This window comes from Gobio gobio, assembly GCF_949357685.1.
Source record: "Gobio gobio genome assembly, chromosome: 15".
NCBI lineage: Eukaryota > Metazoa > Chordata > Actinopteri > Cypriniformes > Gobionidae > Gobio > Gobio gobio.
Window position 1 is genome coordinate 18,318,795 of NC_137108.1, and position 22,772 is coordinate 18,341,566.

The following is a 22,772-nucleotide window of genomic DNA, read 5'->3' on the forward strand; positions in this document are numbered from 1 at the left end:
CATTTAACAGTTTTAGCATTGTTTTTACTGTCTTTTTTCATTAACTTGTGCACCTCCAGGTATGCACTCAGAAAAAAAGGTACAGAAGCTGCCATTGGTTCGGTACCCTTTCAAAAGGTACTAATATGTAGGGATGGGGAAATGAAGCCTCATAAAGCACTTTCCCCTGAGTGTTCTGGGAAAAGATTTAAAGCTAAAGCTCTGTTGGATAAAGCAGCCACCACGCACACACACACTCACTCCATAGTTTTAATGTTATGTGGACAAATAAAATGTGTGTTATGTGTTTTGTCTGTCATTCCTGGTATTCGGTGGCTTCTGGCCTTCATAAAATGTAGAAAATCTAACTTTTCTTGATAGGGTGACGTAAAACATTTGAAAATTGATTTTGGTCAAGATCGGGTAAATAAATGTAACCATTTATTAAACTAAATGGAAGATCAAAAATGCCACCCTCTTAGGGACAATTGCTTATTATTCTCATTTATGAGCACTGTATACATTATCTTAGACAGCTATACCTTTGTCCCTTTAAAAGCATATCAGTTAATAGATTATCAGAAAATGCATGAAATTTTACTTTCTCACAAATGCATAATTTAGCATTTTCGATTACAAATGCCTAAAAGGCATTTTTGTTAAGTTCTTAAAGTACTGCATTATTGATCCTCCAGTAAATTTTCATTGTCACTGAATTATTAGTATGTTTTCTTTTTTTTGCAGATTTGATTAAATTATTTTCAGGGTGGACAACGTGATAGAGTGGACAAAATAATAATAGGGTGGACAAGTTATATAAAGGATGAATGGATGGATGATTTCCTATCTCTCACATACAACCAGCTACATTATTACTTTAGTTTGAACTGGATTTAGATGATAAACTATATGTCAAGAACATTGTCCGTAAGAACATTGTCAAATAACTTTAAATACACTACCTCTTCAACTTTAAATTACTTTCACATCACAATGTCCACTCTCAGTGTCCACTCTGTTATCTTCTAATTTAACCAGGTGGACACTAACAGAGTGAACATTCTCACCTAAAACGTGCACCGTGTCTGAGCAAAAAGAAGCTAACAAAGAAGGTTTATCTAATAAAGAATTGCATGGTCTTTAAAATTGCATTTTAAAACTTTTTCCTTTTTCCCTTAACAGGGATGATGTACTAAGGTCGACCACATCAAATTTAAAAGAGAAAATTGGTCCACTCACTTTCCCAAGTCGTTTTCCCTCCAAAGAAGTTATGACAGCTTTATGATATGATGCTATTTAATTTTTCCAATTCTCAAAAATAACAGGGTGGACAATTAATTGGGGGACAAGCTAAAAACCCTGATTATAATTGCTAAAAATAAATTATAAAAATAAAATAAAAAATAATTGAAAAGAGTATACATTTGAATTTAAATACGGGGTATCTAAAACCCCCCGATACAGGGCTTCACCGGAGATTGAGCTGCTCGATACATGCCTTTAAAATTCAGTGTCATATGTAACATCACTACTAATATGCACTAGCCTAGAAATCTAGACGCACCCTAGCGGCAGAACATTTATTTTGCCGCAAGTGCAGTCTAGCAACTCTCGGTAGACCTGAAAGCTGAAAAAAACAAACTCTGGTCAGGCCAATCACAGCGTGTGTAGAGTCGTTGGGCGGGCTTAACATAATGACAGCACGTCACAGCAGAGTTGCGGAGGTTCTGCGTGCTACTCATTGGTCTTTTGAATCGGCTTTGGCCGCGACTCTGGAAAACTTGGAGTTAAGCTTTTCTTTGAGAAAAGAACAAAGAACGGCACTGAAGTCATTCTTAAGAAAAGAAGATATATCCGAAGTTTTGCCGACCGGATACGGCGAAAGTCTATCAACTAACGTTAGCTCGGCTTCACCTTCTTCTTTGCTTTGGTTGGTTGTGGCGCTCATGGCGCTATCCAATTGCGTGCAGAGGGAATTTGAAAGACAACTGTTTATCCCGCCCCTCGGATTGAGCCCTGTCAATGGGGAGTTTCCAGACCCAACATCTTGATGTGAGTCTGGCTTGTCAGGCTAAATATGCACTATTTTATCACCAGAGTGACAGCTTTTGTACCTTTATTTCAGTGCAAAAAAACTGCTCTCTCAAAGCATTCTCATAAATTATCTGTCTAGTTGTTGTTGTTGTTTTTTTTCTTTAAAAATCTATATCGGTGCAGTAAGCAATCTCTGAGAAACAGGGGGATCGGACCGAGCACCGCAACACACTTGTGCTAATCAGCAGTAGGGGGCATGTCCACTCATGATGGGGGAGGAGAGAGTGAGCAAGAGAGGGAGATTTGAAGAAAGAGTTAGAAAGAGAGATGGCTGAGAGACATTACAAAAGAGGAAAGGTCAGAGGAATATCACTGGGAAAAGAAGGGTTATGATCAGGCAAGAGCATTCGCACCTGCGTAAATATTATAAAAAGGCCTGAAAACAGACAAAGAGGTTGCATTGTATCTGCTCCAAACGTTAGTTTTTGGTTTTGATATACAACCCCAAATCAGAAAAAGTTGGGACAGTATGGAAAACGCAGAAGTGTAAGTTACCTTTTCCAAGGGCACTGACACAACACCATACCATGACAGACCCTGGCTTTTGGACTTGTTGCTGGTAACAGTCTGGATGATCCTTTTCTTCTTTGGTCCGGAGCACACGGCGTCCATTCCTCCCAAAAAATACCTCAAATACTGATTCATCTGACCACAGTACACGTTTCCACTGTGTGATGGTCCATCCCAGATGCCTCCGAGCCCAGAGAAGTCGACGGCACTTCTGGACACTGTTAACATAGGGCTTCCTTTTGGCACAGTACAGTTTTAACTGGCATTTGTGGATGTAACTACGTATTGTGGTACTTGACAAAGGTTTGCCAAAGTAGTCCTGAGCCCATGTGGTGCTTATAGATGAATGACGATTCTTGATGCAGTGCCGCCTGAGGGATCGGAGATCACGGTTGTTCAGGCTTGCGCTCTTGTCCTTTACGCACTGAAATTCCTCCAGATTCCTTGAATCTTTTAATTATGTTATGCACTGTTGAATGTGAAATATCCAAATCTCTTCCTATCTTTCTTTGAGGAACATTGTTTTTAAACATTTCAATAATTTTCTCACGTATTTGTTGGCAAACTGGCGATCCTCTGCCCATCTTTGCTCCTAAAGGATTAGACCTTTCTTGGATGCTGCCTTTGTACCAAATCATAATTAAAATCACCTGTTGACATCACCTGTTTCAAATCACATCATTATTTAACCATTTTACCTCATTACTAGCCCTAAATTGCTCCTGTCCCAACTTTTTTTGAAATGTGTTGCAGGTCTGAATGACAGGAAAGGATGCATATTTACAAATGACTTGAAGTTGACCAGACAAAACATGAAATATTTTGTGTTCATATTGTCTGCAATCAAATACAAGTCAAAGTAAATTTAGAAATCACTTCTTTTTTTTTTATTTGCGTTTTCCATATTGTCCCAACTTTTTCTGATTTGGGGTGGAATCAAAATTTGCTGTTGTTGTAATGTTAGCTATAGTAACAGGTCAGTTTTGAGTGTTTGTTGTTTGTCTGGAGCTGCTGTGCTTCTGGCGATTATCAACCAACTCTTGTTTGTATACACTGTATATGTGTACTGTGTGTTCATCTTTTGTTCTTCCTTCTCGTTCGTTTGTCCTTATTTTGCTTCGCTTTAGCTATGATAAAGAGACATCCACTCTTGCATTGCGTGTTTGTGCTTTCTGGGGGCGGCGCAATGAAGAGAGGGGTGAGTTAGTTTGGATTGATTTCAAATATCAACAGTGTTTCTCAGAAATCTCTTACTGCACCTTTAAGTACACAATACACAGTTAGAATAAAAGTCAGTGGACGGCAGTTCATGAATCTTCTCTCAGTAACAGGGTAATGGCAACAGTAGTGATAATGGGATGGGGGCATTTCTGCAGGGACAGATTATGTCAGTATTCATTTATAAAAGTTCTCCGAAAGGTCAGATGAGAAAGCTTGGCCTTTGGCATTACAGAGACAGAAAGAATGTTTACCTGAATTTACTATCATCTATTCCACACACACAGAGACTATATCTCTCTCTTACATACACTACCGTTCAAAAGTTGAGAGAAAAGTCTCTTCTGCTCACCAAAGCTGCATTCATTTGATTAAAAATACAATAAAACAGTAATAATGTGAAATATTATCAATACAAAAGTTAAAATAACTGTTTTCTATTTGAATATATCTTAAACTTGTATTTATTCCTATGATGGCAAAGCTGAATTTTCAGCATCATTACGGCAGTCTACAGTGTCACACGATCCTTCAGAAATCAGGATGTTGATTTTGATTATCAATGTTGAAAACTTAAAATTTTGGAAACTGTGATATATTTTTTCAGGATTCTTAATTTGGCAAATAGAAAAGATCAAAAGAACAGCATTAATTTGTATCTGCTGTCACTTTCGATCAAGGTTGTTCTTCCTTGCTAAATACAAGTATTATTTTCTTTCAAAATTAAAAAAATCTTGCTGACCCCACACTTTTGAACGGTAGTGTACTCCTCCCATGACCACTTTACCTCCTACCTTGTCTTCACAAGTGTCACCACATTTCTCCTTCATGGCTTCTCCCACTTAGCCTGTTTTTCTTCTGCTTTCTCTCTCTTTGCTCTCTCTGTGCATTCATGTATGAATGTCTGCAGAACGTTTGAATAATGCAGGAGAGGCATTAGAGAGGGAGGGAAAGAGAGAGAGAGGGACAGAAAATGAAAGAGAGAGAGCATGTGAAATGCGTTCATTGCGGTACAGGAGAAAGGAGAGGAGATATCTACATACTAGGGTCACACCATGGTGCAAAATGTCTAAATGGAGAGACCTTAGGATTGAAGAAAGAAGCATTTGGGAAATGGGTGGAGCTCATGGTTGTGTTTTCTTCACTCGTTTTCTTGTTTGTCACAGGTGGATCGGCTCAAGAGAAGAAATACACTGCATAAGGAAAGATAAAAAGGGACAGTGTGAAAAAAGGTGGTCGATATTCCAAGGCAAAATGTGTCTCTGTCAGGTTCAGTTGTTAGGCACAACTGCCCTCAATGAATAATCCACTGTAATGTGTGTAATGATGAATTATTGAACTTATGCTGGGTTGGTCCAGTCTGGGCTGTAAACACACACAGTAAACTCACGCAGACAGTTGGTCTGAGCACCAGCATTGATGCCTCTAATAAAGCTAAGCATCACTAAAAGAAGCCTGAGCATCCCAGAATGCCCTGCATGCACATTCAAAACTACCTTCCTTTGCTTAAGAGAAAATTATGTGTAAATAATGGCATTAGATATTGAATTAAATAAATAGTAAATAAATTCTTAAATACAATAAGAGTAATCAAATAAAAATTGCAACAATAAATAAATAAAAACAATAAAACTTTACGTCAAAGCTTTAAAATATCCATATAATTAGAAATCCAGTTAAAATAATAACAAATGGTAAAAATAGGTAATTGTGCTGTTGCATAATAGGCTCTGTAACAACTAACTAACCGATGTTCTAGTGCAATAAGCTAAAAGGAGATAATGGCAAAGTTGTCTTATGATAATGCGAACTGAATGTAAAAGCCTTAAATGATTTGAAACTCACAGAAAATGATTCCAACAAAGATGACACCAATGACACCCATAATAATCATCATCTGAGGGAGGAAAAAAACAGGTTAAAAATGGATCACACAAGAACTATCAGATTAATCAAGAATGTGTTTTTAGGTGTCTGCTCGAGCAGAACTCAGGGATTATGGGATTTGTAGACCCTTGTAGAAGAAAGCATAAGTAATAAGCATTTATACTATAGAGACAGACCGACACGCGTCATAATCTGAAGACCGCCCACCGGGGGGGGGGGGGGGGGGGGATGTCTCCATTGACTTTGTATTGCGTGAAGCGGCCTTCTTGTCATTTCTGACTTATAACAAAAAACAGAACAATGTCTAAAAGCTGATATGTGACAAAGTGTACAGCAAACAAGCTAAACAAAACCCAGAACAGAAAACCCAGAAGTTTTTATAAGCTGATGACCCAAAAAACAAGCGTTTAAGGACACCAAAGTGGATGCAGGCCATTGAGACAGAGCTCGACACGGTATATTACACTGAGAAATACACCCACTGTAGGGAAACATAATCAGCGACAGGAAATATAATATATCAAACTGACATTTGGATATTTGAGTGTCAGGATCCCAAAATTTACCCATTCTTCCTGCTGATGCTTCACATCTTATTGCCTGTATCCACTTTTGTCTCCTTAAACACTGTTTTTTTGGGGTTGACAGCTTATACAAACGTATTTCTGTGTTTTTTAGCTTGTTTGCTGTACACCTTGTCACATATCAGCTTTTAGACATTTTTCTATTTTTTGTCAAAGTCAAAAATGACAAGGAGGCCGCCTCACGCTATACAAAGTCAATGTAGAGCGTTGGATTGCCCCCCCCACCCCCCGGTGTGGGTGTGGCCTAAATGTGCTATGTCTCTATCCAGTATCTCCCCTTTTTTACTGAAGTAAATAGCTTTTTAAAAATCAGACTTGTGTAATGTTTGGTGGAGCAGGGATTATGACATGGGGTTGTTTTTCAGGGGTTGGGCTTGGTCCCTTAGTTCCAGTGAAAGGAACTCTTAACGCTTCAGCATACCAAGACATTTTGGACAATTTCATGCTCCCAACTTTGTGGGAACAGTTTGGGGATGTTCCAACATGACTGCGCACCAGTGCACAAAGCAAGGTCCATAAAGACATGGATGAGTGAGTTTGGTGTGGAGGAACTTGACTGGCCTGCACCCAATAGAACTCCTTTGGGATGAATTAGAGCGGAAACTGCGAGCCAGGCCAAGCTCGTCCAACATCAGTGCCTGACCTCACAAATGCGCTTCTAGAATAATGGTCAAAAATTCCCATAAACAAACTCCTAAACCTTGTGGAAAGCCTTCCCAGAAGAGTTGAAGCGGTTATAGTTGTAAAGGGTGGGCCAACTCCATATTAAACCCTACGGATTAAGAATGGGATGTCATTAAAGTTCATGTGCATGTAATTATATATATATATATATATATATATATATATACACACACTCACAGGCCTTGCACAGTGGCCAGAGGGCTTTTCAGCCATTCCTCTTCCAGAACAGTGGCCGGGTAACTATGTGATGCTGGTGGAGGAAAACGTTTTCTGACTCACTCCTCCAAAATACCCCAAAGTGGCTCAAAAAGATTTAGATCTGGTGACCGTGCAGGCGATGGGAAATTCAACTTCACTTTCATGTTCTTCAAACCATTCTGTCACGAGTCTTGCTGTGTGTATTGGTGCATTATCATGCTGATACACGGCACATGGTCCTCCAGAATGGTTAGGTAGTCCTCGGCAGTGATGCGCCCATTTAGCACAGTAGGGAATGCCATGATATTGTAGCCCAAAGCATCACACTGATCCACCGCTGTGCGTCAATCTGGTGTTAAGCCTCCTTGGGGCTTCTCAACAGGGATGTGGGAAAGACAGTGAAGGTGGACTCATCAGAGAACAATACATGTTTCACACGGTCTACAGCCCAAGATTTGTACTTTTGTCACCAACGAAACCAACATTTGGCATTGGCACGAGTGGCTAAAAGTTTGGCTATAGCAGCCTGACCATACTCTGACTAAGTTTTGGTGAAAACAGGAGAGTCGAGGTCCTCATTTAATTCTGCAGTGAGTTGGGCAGCTATGGTTTTATATTTTTTGGGATACAGTCCGGGTTAGTACCTGGACAACCCTTTCAGACAGCTTCCTCTTGCATCAACATTTTTCTACGTAGTGGCCACAAGGGTGCCACCCTAAAAATGTGTTTTGTCGCCCCAGTTGAATATTGATGTAATGCACAAACAATTTAAGGTTTTGGTTTATGGAGGGGCAGATCGGCATGAATCCACCATCTGGAGCGCACTGCAGTATAACTGGAGTGTTGGAAGAAGAACGCTTGTTCGCCCGGTTCCATTACAAACCACTGAAGGTGCTTCTGAAATTAGTGAGGGTGCTCTAGTAAAGTGCAGCAATGTGTAGGCAACATGTCCTATGAACCAACAATAGCAAAGTACAGTGAGATATTTACAAGATTTACAAGTTATTACTTTTACAAATAATTAACAAATAATACAAATATTTTTTTTTAATTGTATAGGGTTGCTAATGACCCAAGTTGTGTATTGGTGTGAATTTCTGCACAACAATAATAAAATCTTTGATGATTGAATAAGTGCAATTCACTTGCAATTCACAAATGTCTGATATACAATGATGAAGTGACGTTACACTCATAGTTACCGCAGGCAGAAAACAAAAGAATAGGAAGTATCATCAGCAAAACTTGAAATGGCTCAGCGATTTACTGCAGAGTACTGAATCACTAAAGACCTGAATATGTAATAAATAATGCTTGGCGAAACATTCATGCATTTAAGGGTTGAACAGAAATTTTAAAAACATCCTCAACAAGGCCGTTTACTAAACACCTAGATTCGGAATAACAAAAATCCTACTCATAAAGTAGTAGGCATTACACAAAGAGATGGAATGATATGTCCCATGTTTCTCTGCATCTAATTCGCAAAACCCAGAAGCTCCAGTTTACACAAATTAACTAATTAACACTAGAAGCTGTACAGAGCAACATCGCTGAGCACAGCATGAGCAATAAGCACTGACCTATTTACCCCTGCATGTTATTTCATTCACACTATATAGAGCTCTGAGTACAGTAGTATTATTTATATACTAAATAATTTATATATATATATATATATATATATATATATATATATATATATATATATATATATATATATATATATATATATATATATATAAAAAACGTGCTTTTATCACAATGGCATGGAAGTGAAACTCTTTGTGTGTGTTCTAGGAGGATGAGGAGTATTTTTTTTTATGTTTAATATTTTTTCTAATTATCATATTTCCTATAGCTTTTATTTATCTTTAATTAAAATTTAGTTTTAGTCATTTTAGTAGGCTACTTCAACTTTAGTACTTTTTTTTAAATCTAATATTTATAATGTATTTTATTTCCGCTTTATTAGTATAGTCAGGATGTCTCACCTTGCAGTTCTTCCACCAGTATTTGTTCTTCAGTTTGGCAGCACAGCTTTCGAACTGTGAAGCCCCGGCCTGCAGAGCATCTGCCCTGTCGTCTAGCTCAGACAGCTTCTGGTCTCTCTCCAGAACCTTATCCACATTCACACGCATGATATCCACCACCTGACCACCAGACCACAACCACACAGAAGACATGAGACAAGAAACAACGACACTGAAAACTTGTGTTGAAAAGCATTGATTCTTAAAGAAAGAAAGAAAAGTATTTTGTGCAAATCTGCACATCTTCTTGCCGATTATGTCTTGTGCATATGGCTAATGCTTTCATTGTTTTTGACCATGAACACTCACTCACTCACCTCCTCCACTTGTGCTTGTGTCTGCTGTAGTCTGCGGTTGCTGGTGGTGTTTGGAGGAGCAGGGGGACCGGCTCCTCCGGGGCCACCAGGAGCACCTGCTGGGTTGGCATCATCTGCAGCAGACCTGAACATCCAAAGACAATCATGACACATAAAAACGGTTGAATGATTTCGATTTGATGTTCCAGTTATGTCAAACACATGGTATAGCTTCCTAAAGGAGTTTAACTGTACATTAATTATTAATTAATACTATTATTGATTTTCATGTCTAAATTTCTGGTCGACCGATATGTTTTTTTCAATGTCCAATACCGAGGCTGATCATGTACACAGTACACGTGTATTTATGGTAAATGTTCAATGTTTATTATTCACTGAATCCTGGTTACAAGCCTTTATAACACGGAAGTCTAGCTTATAGACAAAAAAAGTAAAAATATTAACATTTAATCGTGATCGTTTACTGTTACTGAAAGAGATCCATGACTCCAGCATCTCGATAAAAACAAATCGATCAAAATCAGCAACAAATCGATACAAAATGTAAGTCACACTCATGGGAAATTAAGCTTGAAAAATTGTTTACAAAAAGTAACATATCCGATGGTCTACTTGTTCCAAAATTGTAGAATATAAAGTCTTCACAAATACTTACATTCTCTTTCAGAGTACCTCACTGAAGGGAGAAGAATCAAAAGGTGATACAATTCAAATTAAAACAGCGAAGAAGCGGTAAAAATGATTAAATTAGGAGGGAGAGACTGAGATGCAGGATCCCCGCGCGAGTCATCAGCGCGAGTGGCGCATTATCACCGCACGCGCTGGACAGTGGAAGCAAAGCGGTCGCGTGCGCGGACGCACGAGCGCATAAATAAATGTTCAGTTGCGCCTTGAGGGAACCCCAGTAACTGATTGTTCAATAATGACCAGTTTTCGCTCTAAAAAGTTAAAGAAAATTCAACGTGAGGAGAAACAAAATGGTTAACTATACAGAATGCCGTGCGGGCGCTCTCGCTGGATTCAGTCGACCACGCTATTCTTCAGGCTGGTTTGTAGGTTAGTGCAGTAAATGTGCGCGCGGCGCTCCTGCACTGCGTCGCTGTGGTAGCTACTCATGAGGAGGAGGATGCGCAGCGTGTTTTACAGCCCCTTCCTCTCTCTCTCTCTACTGCGGTACATCAGTGAGTTCAGAGTGCTGAGTCGGCTTGTTCTTTCTGGAGCGACTTTTCTTCTTTCTGATAACAGGTTTTACCACACACACACACACACGCTATACTTCTCAAATCGCGCGTTTAGGCAATTATAGGTCTCACAGACTATAAAACATCAGGCCAATATTCTGACACCATTCATTCTGGGCTTTGTGAGGTGGTTACCTAATGCATTTTTAATTAAAATGCTGCATATAACATCATAATGATCACATTGGTAGATAAAATGTAATAAGTCCGTTTTTTTCTTTTAACCTAAAAAAGAGAGATCACCACCATCTTTAGATTCCCTTAACCATAACAAAGCCCTTTATTAAAAAAGGAACTGAAAATAGTGATACAAAATTGACAAAGAAACCTTTACAAGAAGTCATCCAAAAACCACAAGAGAAATTACAGTTGGGTGGCATAAAGTAACCTATCTAGCAAATAAACACTGAAGTGAGCACTACTATTTGAAGTAGTGTTTGACGATTTTTCTGCTCCACTAAATAGGTTCAAGATCAGATGTCATTTAAAAGGAACAAATGAAGACCATTACATGTGAGAAGTGTTTATGGATATTCTTTTCTTTCAATAAAGTTTGTTAGTCTGTTCTGTTGTTCCTCCCTCTAACATTTGTTAAGGAAACTCATTAAATCATTATTCTTGCTTTTGTTTATTCAGTTATATGCAGTGTGTTCATCTCTATCCATCATCCAGTTGGAAACCCTTCATCAATTGCATTTGCCCTTGTCCTCTGTCAGTCCAGGCCGTTTCTCTATTTCTTCTCATCCTCTTTCTTGCCCTCAGGGGGTTTTGTTCTGTTCTGGGACGCCAGAGAGCCCATGGCATTACGGATGGCTTCATTGTTGGGGTCGACTCCAGGAAGGTTCTCCAGCACACTCTGCAGAAAGTCCGGATCCTGCATCACATCGTAATCCTCCTCATCCTCCTGCAGAACACACACACAGAGTTTCACTTTCATGCCATTGTACCGAGTTGTATGTGATTATACATTTACCACGTCAGGATTCAAAACGTAACCAACAGTAACAGCATCGAAACATCTGCATACTGAATTGCGATTGGTCTTCTTTTTTTGCATATATTTAATCATCATAACCATTTTTCAATGGCTTTTGTTCCAATGGTATTTTTCCCGTTTTTTTTCATAGGGATATTAAGAGTCTTCTTTTATGAGTTAAAAGCCATGAACCAACCAGCTAATGCCTGGGATACACTGCACAATTTTAGCAATCCTATAAGATCATTACAAATCACACTGTGTGACACGGATCTATTAAACTTGGGTACGACATGCATGTAGACTGTACGATGATGACACCTATTGACTCGTAGGCTACGATGCAAGTTTCTATTGAAGAATAAAACGTCATCAGCATGCGCGAGTGGTAAACAAAAAGACCATGATGAATCACACTTTGGCAGTTGTAGTTTTTATGTGTGCTGAAAAGAAGAAAGAGGAAGGGAAAAGAGCTTGAGGTAAGAAGTTAAGTTTTAGCACCACGTCACGTTGATTTCATGTTGCATTTTTATTGGCTGGTCAGGTGCTGGTCATATACAGTGAGGAATTTATTTTGCAAGTTCTCCCACTTAGAAATCATGGAGGGGTCTGAAATTGTCATTGTAGGTGCATGTCCACTGTGAGAGACATAATCTAAAAAAAATTCCAGAAATCACAATGTATGATTTTTTCACTATTTATTTGTATGACACAGCTGCAAATAAGTATTTGAACACCTGAGAAAATCAATGTTATGATTTGGTACAGTAGCCTTTGTTTGCAATTACAGAGGTCAAACGTTTCCTGTAGTTTTTCACCAGGTTTGCACTGCAGGAGGGATTTTGGCCCACTCCTCCACACAGATCTTCTCTAGATCAGTCAGGTTTCTGGCCTGTCACTGAGAAACACAGAGTTTGAGCTCCCTCCAAAGATTCTCTATTGGGTTTAGGTCTGGAGACTGGCTATGCCACGCCAGAACCTTGATATGCTTCTTACAGAGCCAATCCTTGGTTATCCTGGCTGTGTGCTTCGGGTCATTGTCATGTTGATAATAACCTGCTCCTCAACACCACCAAAACGAAGGAGCTCATCGTGGACTTCAGGAAGGAGTCAAGAGGCACACACGACACCATCCACATCAATGGAATGGCTGTTGAGCGTGTCTCCAGTTTCAAGTTCCTGGGGATCCACATCTCGGCGGACATGTCGTGGATGACCAACACCTCCAGCCTGGTCAAGAAGGCTCACCAGCGCCTCTTCTTCCTGAGGACACTGAGGAAGAATCAGCTCTCCTCGGCCATCCTGGTGAACTTCTATCGCTGCGCAATAGAAAGCATCCTGACCAACTGTGTGGCAGTGTGGTATGGGAGCTGCTCTGTTGCGGAGCGCAAGGCACTGCAGCGGGTGGTGAAAACTGTCCAGCGCATCACAGGGACTCCACTGCCTGCCATCGAACACATCCAGAGGAAACGCTGCCTGCATCGAGCTCGCAGCATCCTCAAGGACTCCTCTCACCCAGCCCACAGACTGTTTTCTCTCCTGCCCTCCGGCAGGCGTTTCAGGATCCACCGGACCAGGACCAGCAGACTAAAGAACAGTTTTTTCCCCAGAGCTGTCTCTTTACTGAACTCAAACCCCCGTTGATCCACTTCCCTCATAAACTGCGAACTCTCCTACCTCACACCTACATTCACTTTGTTATTTGCACTACCGACTGTTTATTACAGTAACAACTGTTTACTTATGCATTCTGCACCACCATACCGAAACTGGATTATGCTCATTTGCACTGCCGACTGTTATTTACAGTAACAACTGTTTACTTATGCATTCTGCACCACCATACCGTAACTGGATTATGCTCATCTGCACTGCCGACTGTATTTACAGTAACAATGTTTACATTTGCATTTTGCACCGTACTTCAAACTGGAATATGCAACCACTTTCCACTGCACTTTTACACTTTCTTTCGGATAGCTCTGTCCATAATTTATTGTACTAACTTAATCCACTGCTATATTCCTCATATTAGCCTAACATATTATTGTATACCTCTAACTGTAAAATTCTGTTCAAGTAATAACCGTCTGTATATTTATTCATAGTACATAGTCACCTGTAAATTCTGTTTATAGTAATAGCCATCTGTATATTATATTCATAGTACATATTCACCTGTAAATTCTGTTTATAGTAATAGCCATCTGTATATTATATTCTAGTACATATTCACCTGTAAATTCTGTTTATAGTAATAGCCATCTGTATATTTATTCACTGTATATATTCATCTGTAAATTCAGTTCTACTTATAGTAATAACCATCTCTCTACTTATACATATTTATATATATTCAGAACATTTTTATGTCCTGCACTTACGCAACCATTGTATATCCTGCACTTGCTGCTATTGCACTTCTGGTTAGACCTAAACTGCATTTCGTTGCCTTGTACTTGTACTTGTGTAATGACAATAAAGTTGAATCTAATCTAATCTAATGTTGGAAGACCCAGCCTCGACCCATCTTCAATGCTCTAACTGAGGGAAGGAGGTTGTTCCCCAAAATCTCGCAATACATGGCCCCGGTCATCCTCTCCTTAATACAGTGCAGTCGCCCTGTCCCATGTGCAGAAAAACACCCCCAAAGCATGATGCTACCACCCCCATGCTTCACAGTAGGGATGGTGTTCTTGGGATGGTACTCATCATTCTTCTTCCTCCAAACACGTTTAGTGGAATTATGACCAAAAAGTTCTATTTTGGTCTCCTCTGACCACATGACTTTCTCCCATGAATCCTCTGGATCATCCAAATGGTCATTGGCAAACTTAAGACGGGCCTGGACATGTGCTGGTTTAAGCAGGGGAACCTTCCATGCCATGCATGATTTCAAACCATGACGTGTTAGTGTATTACCAACAGTAACCTTGGAAACGGTGGTCCCAGCTCTTTTCAGGTCATTGACCAGCTCCTCCCGTGTAGTTCTGGGCTGATTTCTCACCTTTCTTAGGATCATTGAGACCCCACGAGGTAGGATCTTCCATGGAGCCCCAGTCCGAGGGAGATTGACAGTCATGTTTAGCTTCTTCCATTTTCTAATGATTGCTCCAACAGTGGACCTTTTTTCACCAAGCTGCTTGGCAATTTCCCCGTAGCCCTTTCCAGCCTTGTGGAGGTGTACAATTTTGTCTCTAGTGTCTTTGGACAGCTCTTTGGTCTTGGCCATGTTAGTAGTTGGATTATTACTGATTGTATGGGGTGGACAGGTGTCTTTATGCAGCTAACGACCTCAAACAGGTGCATCTAATTTAGGATAATAAATGGAGTGGAGGTGGACATTTTAAAGGCAGACTAACAGGTCTTTGAGGGTCAGAATTCTAGCTGATAGACAGGTGTTCAAATACTTATTTGCAGCTGTATCATACAAATAAATAGTTAAAAAAATAATAATAATATATTGTGATTTCTGGATTTTTTTTTAGATTATGTCTCTCACAGTGGACATGCACCTACGATGACAATTTCAGACCCCTCCATGATTTCCAAGTGGGAGAACTTGCAAAATAGCAGGGTGTTCAAATACTTATTTTCCTCACTGTATTTAGAATATCATCAAAAAGTTAATTTATTTCACTAATTCCACTCAAAAAGTGAAACTTGTATATTATATTCATTCATTACACACAGACTGATATATTTCAAATGTTTATTTCTTTTTAATTTTGATGATTATAACTGACAACTAAGGAAAATCCCAAATTCAGTATCTCAGAAAATTTGAATATTGTGAAAAGGTTCAATATTGAAGAACCCGGGAGCAGTGCCACATGAGGGTAAGCTTCGAAGCGTTCTGTGTTTCGGTTTCTGTGCCATGTTTAGCAATGGCTTCTGAATGATGGGAATGAAGAATATGCAGCTGCTTTTGATTATTTCCACAACATGACTGTGTTCGATCTAAAATTCTGATCTCGGAAACACACCTTAGGAGCTTCACTGTCTGCTGCTGCTGCTGCTGCTGCTGCTGCACTTGTTTCCACATCCATGGCCTCTGAACAGCCAAACTCTGTGCACAAAGACAAATATTTGGTTGTATAAAAAAAAGAAAAAGAAAATCATTTATAGAGACGGAGCGTATTTAAGCCACGCCCACAACAGGGGCGGGGGGTCCTACACTCTCCATTGACTTTGAATTGGGTGAGGTGGCCTTGTCATTTCGGACTTATAACAAAAACAGAACAATGTCTAAAAGCTGATATGTGACAAGGTGTACAGCAAACAAGCAAAAAAACTAATACGTTTTTATAAGCTGTTGACCCAAAAAAACAAACGTTTAAAGAGACCAAAGTGGAGACAAGCATAAAGACGTGAAGCTTCAGCAGTAGAATGGGTACATTTTGGGATCCTGACACTCAGTATGCCTAAGTGAGCAGTAAACAATTTGTCACTGTTAAGTCAAATATCCAAATGTCAGTTTTATATATTATATTTCCTGTCGCTGATTATGTTCCACTCTAGTGGGTGTATTTCTCAGTGTTGCGCTCTGTCTCAATTGCCTGTATCCACTTTTTGGTCCTTAAACGCTCGTTTTTTTTGGGTCAACAGCTTATAAAAACTTCAGGGTTTTTTTAGCTTGTTTGCTGTACACCATGTCACATATCAGCTTTTATACATTGTTCTGTTTTTTGTTATAAGTCAAAAATGACAAGGAGGCCACTTCACGCAATACATAAGTCAATGGAGACTGTTTGATTGTCCCCCCCACGGTGGGCGGTCTTCAGATTATGACGCGTGTCGCTCTGTCTCTATGAAGAGTAAAAAGACTGACCTCCTCCTTGCATGGACATCTGCAGGGCGTATGCAATCTGTTCATCCTCAGTCATGCGGCTGAAATCAGGCAGAGCAGGAGCCGTCGACATCTTCAGCAGGGCATTTTCAGACTCTAACACAAATACAGACATCAGGTCACATTAAAAACTGACTTCTCAGAAAACAAACTTATTCTGTTAAAATACATATGGTTTCACTCTATAATTTGGAGCATGGAGAACTTCCCTTATACACAACTCAACTTCTACATTTTACATTTGTTCTACTGCTCATTTAACTAATTAATACTTGTATTAAATTATACTTGTATTAAATAGTATTTACAAATACAGTAAAAACACTATATACATTTTCTATTGTAATATATTTTAAAATGTAATTTATTCCTGTGATGGTAAAGCTGAGTTTTCAGCATCTCTACTCCAGTCTTCAGTGTCACATGATCCTTCAGAAAATCATGCTAATATGCTGATTTGCAACTCAAGAAACATTTCTTCTTATTATCAATGTCGAAAACAGTTGGGCTGCTTAATATTTTGTGATTTTTTTTTTTACAGATTCTTTGATAAATGCTGTTCTTTTGATATTTGTATTAATTTAAAATAAAAATAATTTGTAACAATGTAAAAATATTCACTGTCGTTTTGATTAATTTAATCCATTCTTGCTGAATATTTTTTTTTTTTTTAATTTCATGCGTTTCGCACCATTGGCTCTAATCGGACGCTGTCAGGATTTTTTGGCTGATTCAACATGTAGAATCACTGTCGGGCCAACTGTGATAAAAAGAACTCTGATTGGCTGTTCAGTTTAGGAAACGAGTCATGACGGTACAGACAGAAGGCTGTTCTAATGTTACATCATCTTACCTGAGCATCCCACTGCGCAAATATTTTCATAATAACATGAGTGGAGTGGAATAAAGAGCATGATCAGCATGACTGATATACAAAATGAGAAGCAAGCGCTGCTTTGTTTATGCTTTGTATACCTGCAGTCTTAGTTTCGCTTTCCCTTTTATAATGACAAATATAGAAGATTATATATAGTAAGTAATCTCCTTTAGACACAGAATGCACGTGCTAGCAGTAGTCTTGTCGGTGTGTTCTTCCCAGACGCAGGCGACAACACAGTCGGCTTTCATCAGCGCTAGTTCTTTGGCATCGGTTTGGTGTGTCCCTACCCCAGCTAGTTCAATACACATTTAAAACAACCATCCTCCTTCTCTCACCATCTGCAGTAGGTGATGAGACTCCAGCCTCTGCAGCTGAAACCACTGCTGCCCTGCGAGCTTCCTCCTCCTGCCTCTGTCTCTGCTCCTCCATCGACACACGCAGAGCCTGGAACAAAGACACAAGCAAAAACAGACACATTTATAATCTGGAACATTTCTAGCAGAAATGTCCTAAAAACCTGTTGTCACTGTAAAGCTGCTTTGAAACAATCTGTATTATATAAAGTGCTATATAAAAGTGACTTGACTTAATAAATCTGTGTGCTACTAACCAGAGCGAGCTCAGGGTCTGCGCTGGGGTCCACTCCAAACTCAAAGTCACTGGGACCCAGGCCCATTATGGTGCCACCCTCTCCAGCCATGATAGGAGAGGACAGAAGAGCATCTGCCAGGCTCGGGCCAGGAGGCACCGTTACCAGGTGAGAGCCTACACCCTCCTTTCCATTCAGGGTGTTCACAAACAGGGTCAGCTTATCTGTGTTGACCTCCTAACAATGTGAAAAGACAAAAAGAAAATGGGAGTAAATGACATGGAAAAATAAGTCAATTCTGGATGAGTGTGATAAACTACATTCCCTCAGAATAAATGTTCACCTCTTCTCCAAAGTTAACAATGTCAACGCTGACTTTCTCCTTCTTCAAACGTTTTGCCATCTTCACCAACTACGAGAGACAATTCAGAGGCACAAATGAGCAGGTGAAGAACACATTATATTGGACACATAATATTATATATATATATTTTTTTTAAAACAGACTCATACGGTGCAGTTTACACCCAAGATGCATGAAGAAGAAAAAAACTCACATCTTTCTCCTGATCCTCCACAGGGCTGCCCACAAAAGCAATGATCCTCATCTTATGGTTCTTTCCCTGTCTGTGTTTCAATGCCAGCTGTGAAACAGAGAAGAGCAGAGAGAATAAGAAGTATAAGCTTAGAGAGGACATCATTTAATAAATAACATTGTCACTTTTGATCAAAAGAATGCATCCTTGCTGAATAAAAGTATTAAGTTCTTACTGACCCCAAACTTTTGAACGGTAGTGTATAATGTTACAAAAGCATTCTATTTCAGATAAATGCTGTTCGGTTGAACTTTCTATTCACCAAAGAATCGCCCCAAAAATGTTTACAACTGATACAAGACCTCGACCAAAATTTGATGGAAATAACATCACAACAATTTTTGGTCAAGATCTTGTATTGACAATGCCAGCACTCTGTGAAGTCTCCTCCAGCACATCCCAAAGACTTTCAATGAATTTAAAGGAACACTACACTTTTTTTGAAAATAGGCTCATTTTCCAACTCCCCTAGATTTAAACAGTTCAGTTTTATCGTTTTTGAATCCATTCAGCTGATCTCCGACTCCCACTAAGGCCAACGGAAAATTAAAAGTTGCGATTTTCTAGGCCGATATGGCTAGGAACTATATTCTCTAATTCCTGTGTAGTAATCAAGGAACTTTGTGCCGTACCATGGGTGCAGCGGCGCAATGATATTACGCAGCACCTGAAAATAGTCCCCAGCACAATCTCTGTGCAAGCAGGTTGTCACGTTGTTTGTTGGTGACGGAAGTTAGCCTATTTTCAGGCGCTGCGTAATATCATTGCGCCGCTGCACAATGATTATTACGCAGGAATAAGAGTATAGTTCCTAGCCATATCGGTCTCTCATATAACTTCATTTTCCATCGGTTTTAGTACATGATGTAACTACAGAAGAGTCTAGTTTAAAATAAAAAAAAATATCTAAACTCTTTGGTCATTTTTTTGAGCGAGATGCTAATGGTCTAAATCAGATTCAATTATCTATGCTAGGCTATGCTAAAAGTGCTACCGCCAGACCCGGAGATCGGCTGAATGGATTCGAAAACGGTAAAACTCAACTGTTTAACTCTAGGGGAGTTGGAAAATAAGCCTATTTTCAAAAAAGTGGAGTGTTCCTTTAAGGTCTGGACTCAGAGGTGCCAATCTGTGTGTGAAAATGATTCTTCAAGCTCCCTCCCAACCATTCCTTCACAATCTGAGCCTGATGAATCTTGACATTGTCATCCTGGAATATGGCCATGATGTCTCTTCCTAAATGGTTAGTTTAAGAAATGAAGAGCTACACACTCCATCAAATAGTGTTGCCAAACATATAACACGCTAGAAACATCATAATCACTGCAATAATGATCCAATCATTGACTCTTAAGCATTTGCCTATTTAAATCCAACCAGAAAAGTTCTGGTCGGGCTGTGTATATATTATGCTTATTGAGTTTTTGAAATAAAATAGTAAAATATTGTATGTAAAATAAATATAAAGTAACATTCAGAACCTAAAACTTCCTCACTAGGCTATAAAAGGCCATTTATTGAAACAAAGCTGCCAAAATGATAACTCCCCATTTATGTAACCTTCTGAGGTTTGATGTTGTAACTCATTTCACATGCAAATAGTTCATAAAGGATGATCATAAAAATCTGAAAGTTTCAGTAGCAAAACGATTCCATTCTAATGCTCAGATAAAAGATGTAAAATGTAATTATGATGCAATTATAATTTTTGTCCAAGAAATCACGGCTAAAATTGTGGATCTGATGGGCAAAATAAATAAAATCAATATTTATTTTGTAAAAAAATTTATAAATTACAACACAATTGTGATATGATCCGACCCACTCACATGTGCTACTCTGATGCCTGTACAGAAGCTGATGACTCCTCTGGGCTGAACAGCATGAAGCTTTGACAGGATCCTGCCCGTGTCAGGGGTCAGTGTGGTCAGGACCTCACAGTTACTGAAACACACACACAGAGGATCTCTTCAATAGATTCTCTCATGGACAATTATCCCAAATTATACCTGTTAGTAAAATATATAAAGTATGAAAAAAAAAACTGCATCCTACTTGGCCATCGTGATGAGCCCCACGTTGTTTTCAGGGTTACTCCGAGTTTTTGAATGACAGATGATGTTGACAGCGTCCTGCTGGGCCTGAAGTCTGGTAGGTAAGAAGTCTCCATTGCGCATATATTCACTGTTGTCCACACTAGAAATAATAAACATACATGGGTCAATAACATGACGTGCATATCCTTGATAAATTCATTACATACATCACTTTATTCTATAAAACCTATTTAGTTTGAATTCATTTTTAGAACATTTAAATAATACATATTTTGTGTTTTGGTATCTTAAACCCCCAAAATGTCAAATGGTGCAACTGTCCGAACAAATAAACTGACTAAGAAAACTGTTTAAAATAATTTTAAAAAGTAAAAACGAAATACTATGGCATCATTTTTGGTTTGAAACCTTTCATAGAAACTAATTTTCTAAATGTCAGTAGTTTTAAAGCTGTTGCAATAATTGAAAAACTTTTGTCCAGCAATTTGCATATTCTCAAATGTCAGGGTGGCACAACGGCAAACAAGGCTCTTTTATTATTAATTGACATGGTACAGTAAACATGAAATTGCTTCATCCAGAGAGCCCAGCTGATCATTGTGGCTGGGTGAAAAGTAGGCATGCACAATATAATCGGCCACCATATCGGTATTGGCCGATATATGTTCATTTTAAATATTATCGTTATCGACTCGATAAGAAAATTTGGCCGATAAATAATGAATTATTTCCTTCAGCTGAGACACTTCAGATGCGCACTGTTCCCCATGATGGGGTTGAATTACTTGAAATATGACTGAAATCACTTCAAAAAGGAAAATACATCTGCAGCGCTCAACCAGTGTTTTTCTAATCAGCCTCAAATTATATAAAAAAAATTATTTAGATTTATCAGCTTTTAAATATAAAAGATTATCGTTTATCTGCATCAGCCAAAATATTCACATCGGTGCATCCCTAATGAAAAGGTTTGTAGACCTCTCTCAAATACTGGTAAACACTGCTAATTTCAAGTAAGGGTAGGTTGGTACACTTTCCATGTCATGTGGTAAAACTACAGAATATACATACAACTATTTGTTTGTACCACATGACATAAAAACAAAAATGAATTGAAACACTGAAATGTTATTTGACCACTGAAACATTCTTCATGACTCAAAAATATGCATTTATGCAAGCAGTTTTGAAAAGATTTTTAAAAATTTGAAGCTTAAACAAGTTAAACTGTGATGTCCACTCAACATTCCAGCAAATGATCGTACGAAGTGAAAATCTGCACATACGCGAGGTTCTATTTAATATGTAAACATAAAATCTTGTTAATAAAAAGCTGAGGACGCCTTTCAGACTAAAGACTTTATTATGCTACCAAGGATTTTAAAACCTATCTGGGTAACGTTAGTTATTTATACAAAAACCTATATTGTTACAGGAAAATAAAACCAACAAACCCATACACATTCCAAACGAATTCATGTCATAAAAGGGCAACTCAGACCACCTGACAATCGCAGTTGTGAGCTTTCTAACGTTTTCCCTTATAACATGTCAACACAAAGAAGCTGTTTAGCAGCCTGAATGCTCCATCATGACTAAGGAAAACTGCACATCCGTCCTTCCGTCCAACACAAGCTCTCCCTCAACTCCAACACACAACATTTCACTACACAATTACGTAATATTTCAAATACACCACGTTTATCAAACTACATCTCATGTTTGAAGAATATAAAGTCATTTTTCTTACCAGACCATAGTACTTTCAAGCACCATCTTGAAAATCTTCTGTCGCTCTACGTGACGTAAACACGTAAGTGAACGTTTATTGGTTAAATTAGCTTTGAACGATGGGATTGCGGGAAATGTAGTTCAAAATGTTTTCCTTTCATCCTCATCAACCATTCAACTTACACACACCCAACTACTTTTCGTAAAATATGTATTAGTTTAATTTCAATTACATATGCAGGGTGTGCTGTACCGTAACTTTGGTAACACTTAGACCTATCAACACAATAAGGTTTAATTTGCTAACTACATTAACATGAACTAACAATTTAATTAATATTTAATT

General features: G+C 38.8%; 2 protein-coding genes across 2 annotated transcripts; both read right to left on the reverse strand.

Moving 5' to 3' along the window:
- Window positions 1-719: 719 nt before the first annotated feature.
- Window positions 720-10,776, reverse strand: vamp1b (vesicle associated membrane protein 1b). The gene is made up of 5 exons (XM_079837558.1): window positions 10,163-10,776; window positions 9,505-9,628; window positions 9,149-9,307; window positions 5,647-5,698; window positions 720-4,994 (listed from the first exon to the last, which is right to left on the reverse strand). Coding segments are annotated over exons 1-5 (354 nt in total). The 5' UTR covers window positions 10,165-10,776; the 3' UTR covers window positions 720-4,977.
- Window positions 9,857-22,699, reverse strand: psmd4b (proteasome 26S subunit ubiquitin receptor, non-ATPase 4b). Its single transcript, XM_079837536.1, has 10 exons — window positions 22,446-22,699; window positions 20,694-20,834; window positions 20,468-20,582; window positions 18,600-18,686; window positions 18,386-18,454; window positions 18,064-18,279; window positions 17,789-17,897; window positions 16,556-16,669; window positions 15,711-15,793; window positions 9,857-11,652 (listed from the first exon to the last, which is right to left on the reverse strand). The coding sequence occupies exons 1-10, from the start codon at window positions 22,469-22,471 to the stop codon at window positions 11,479-11,481; spliced, it is 1,134 nt and encodes a 377-aa protein (XP_079693662.1). The 5' UTR covers window positions 22,472-22,699; the 3' UTR covers window positions 9,857-11,478.
- Between the last annotated feature and the right edge of the window lie 73 nt (window positions 22,700-22,772).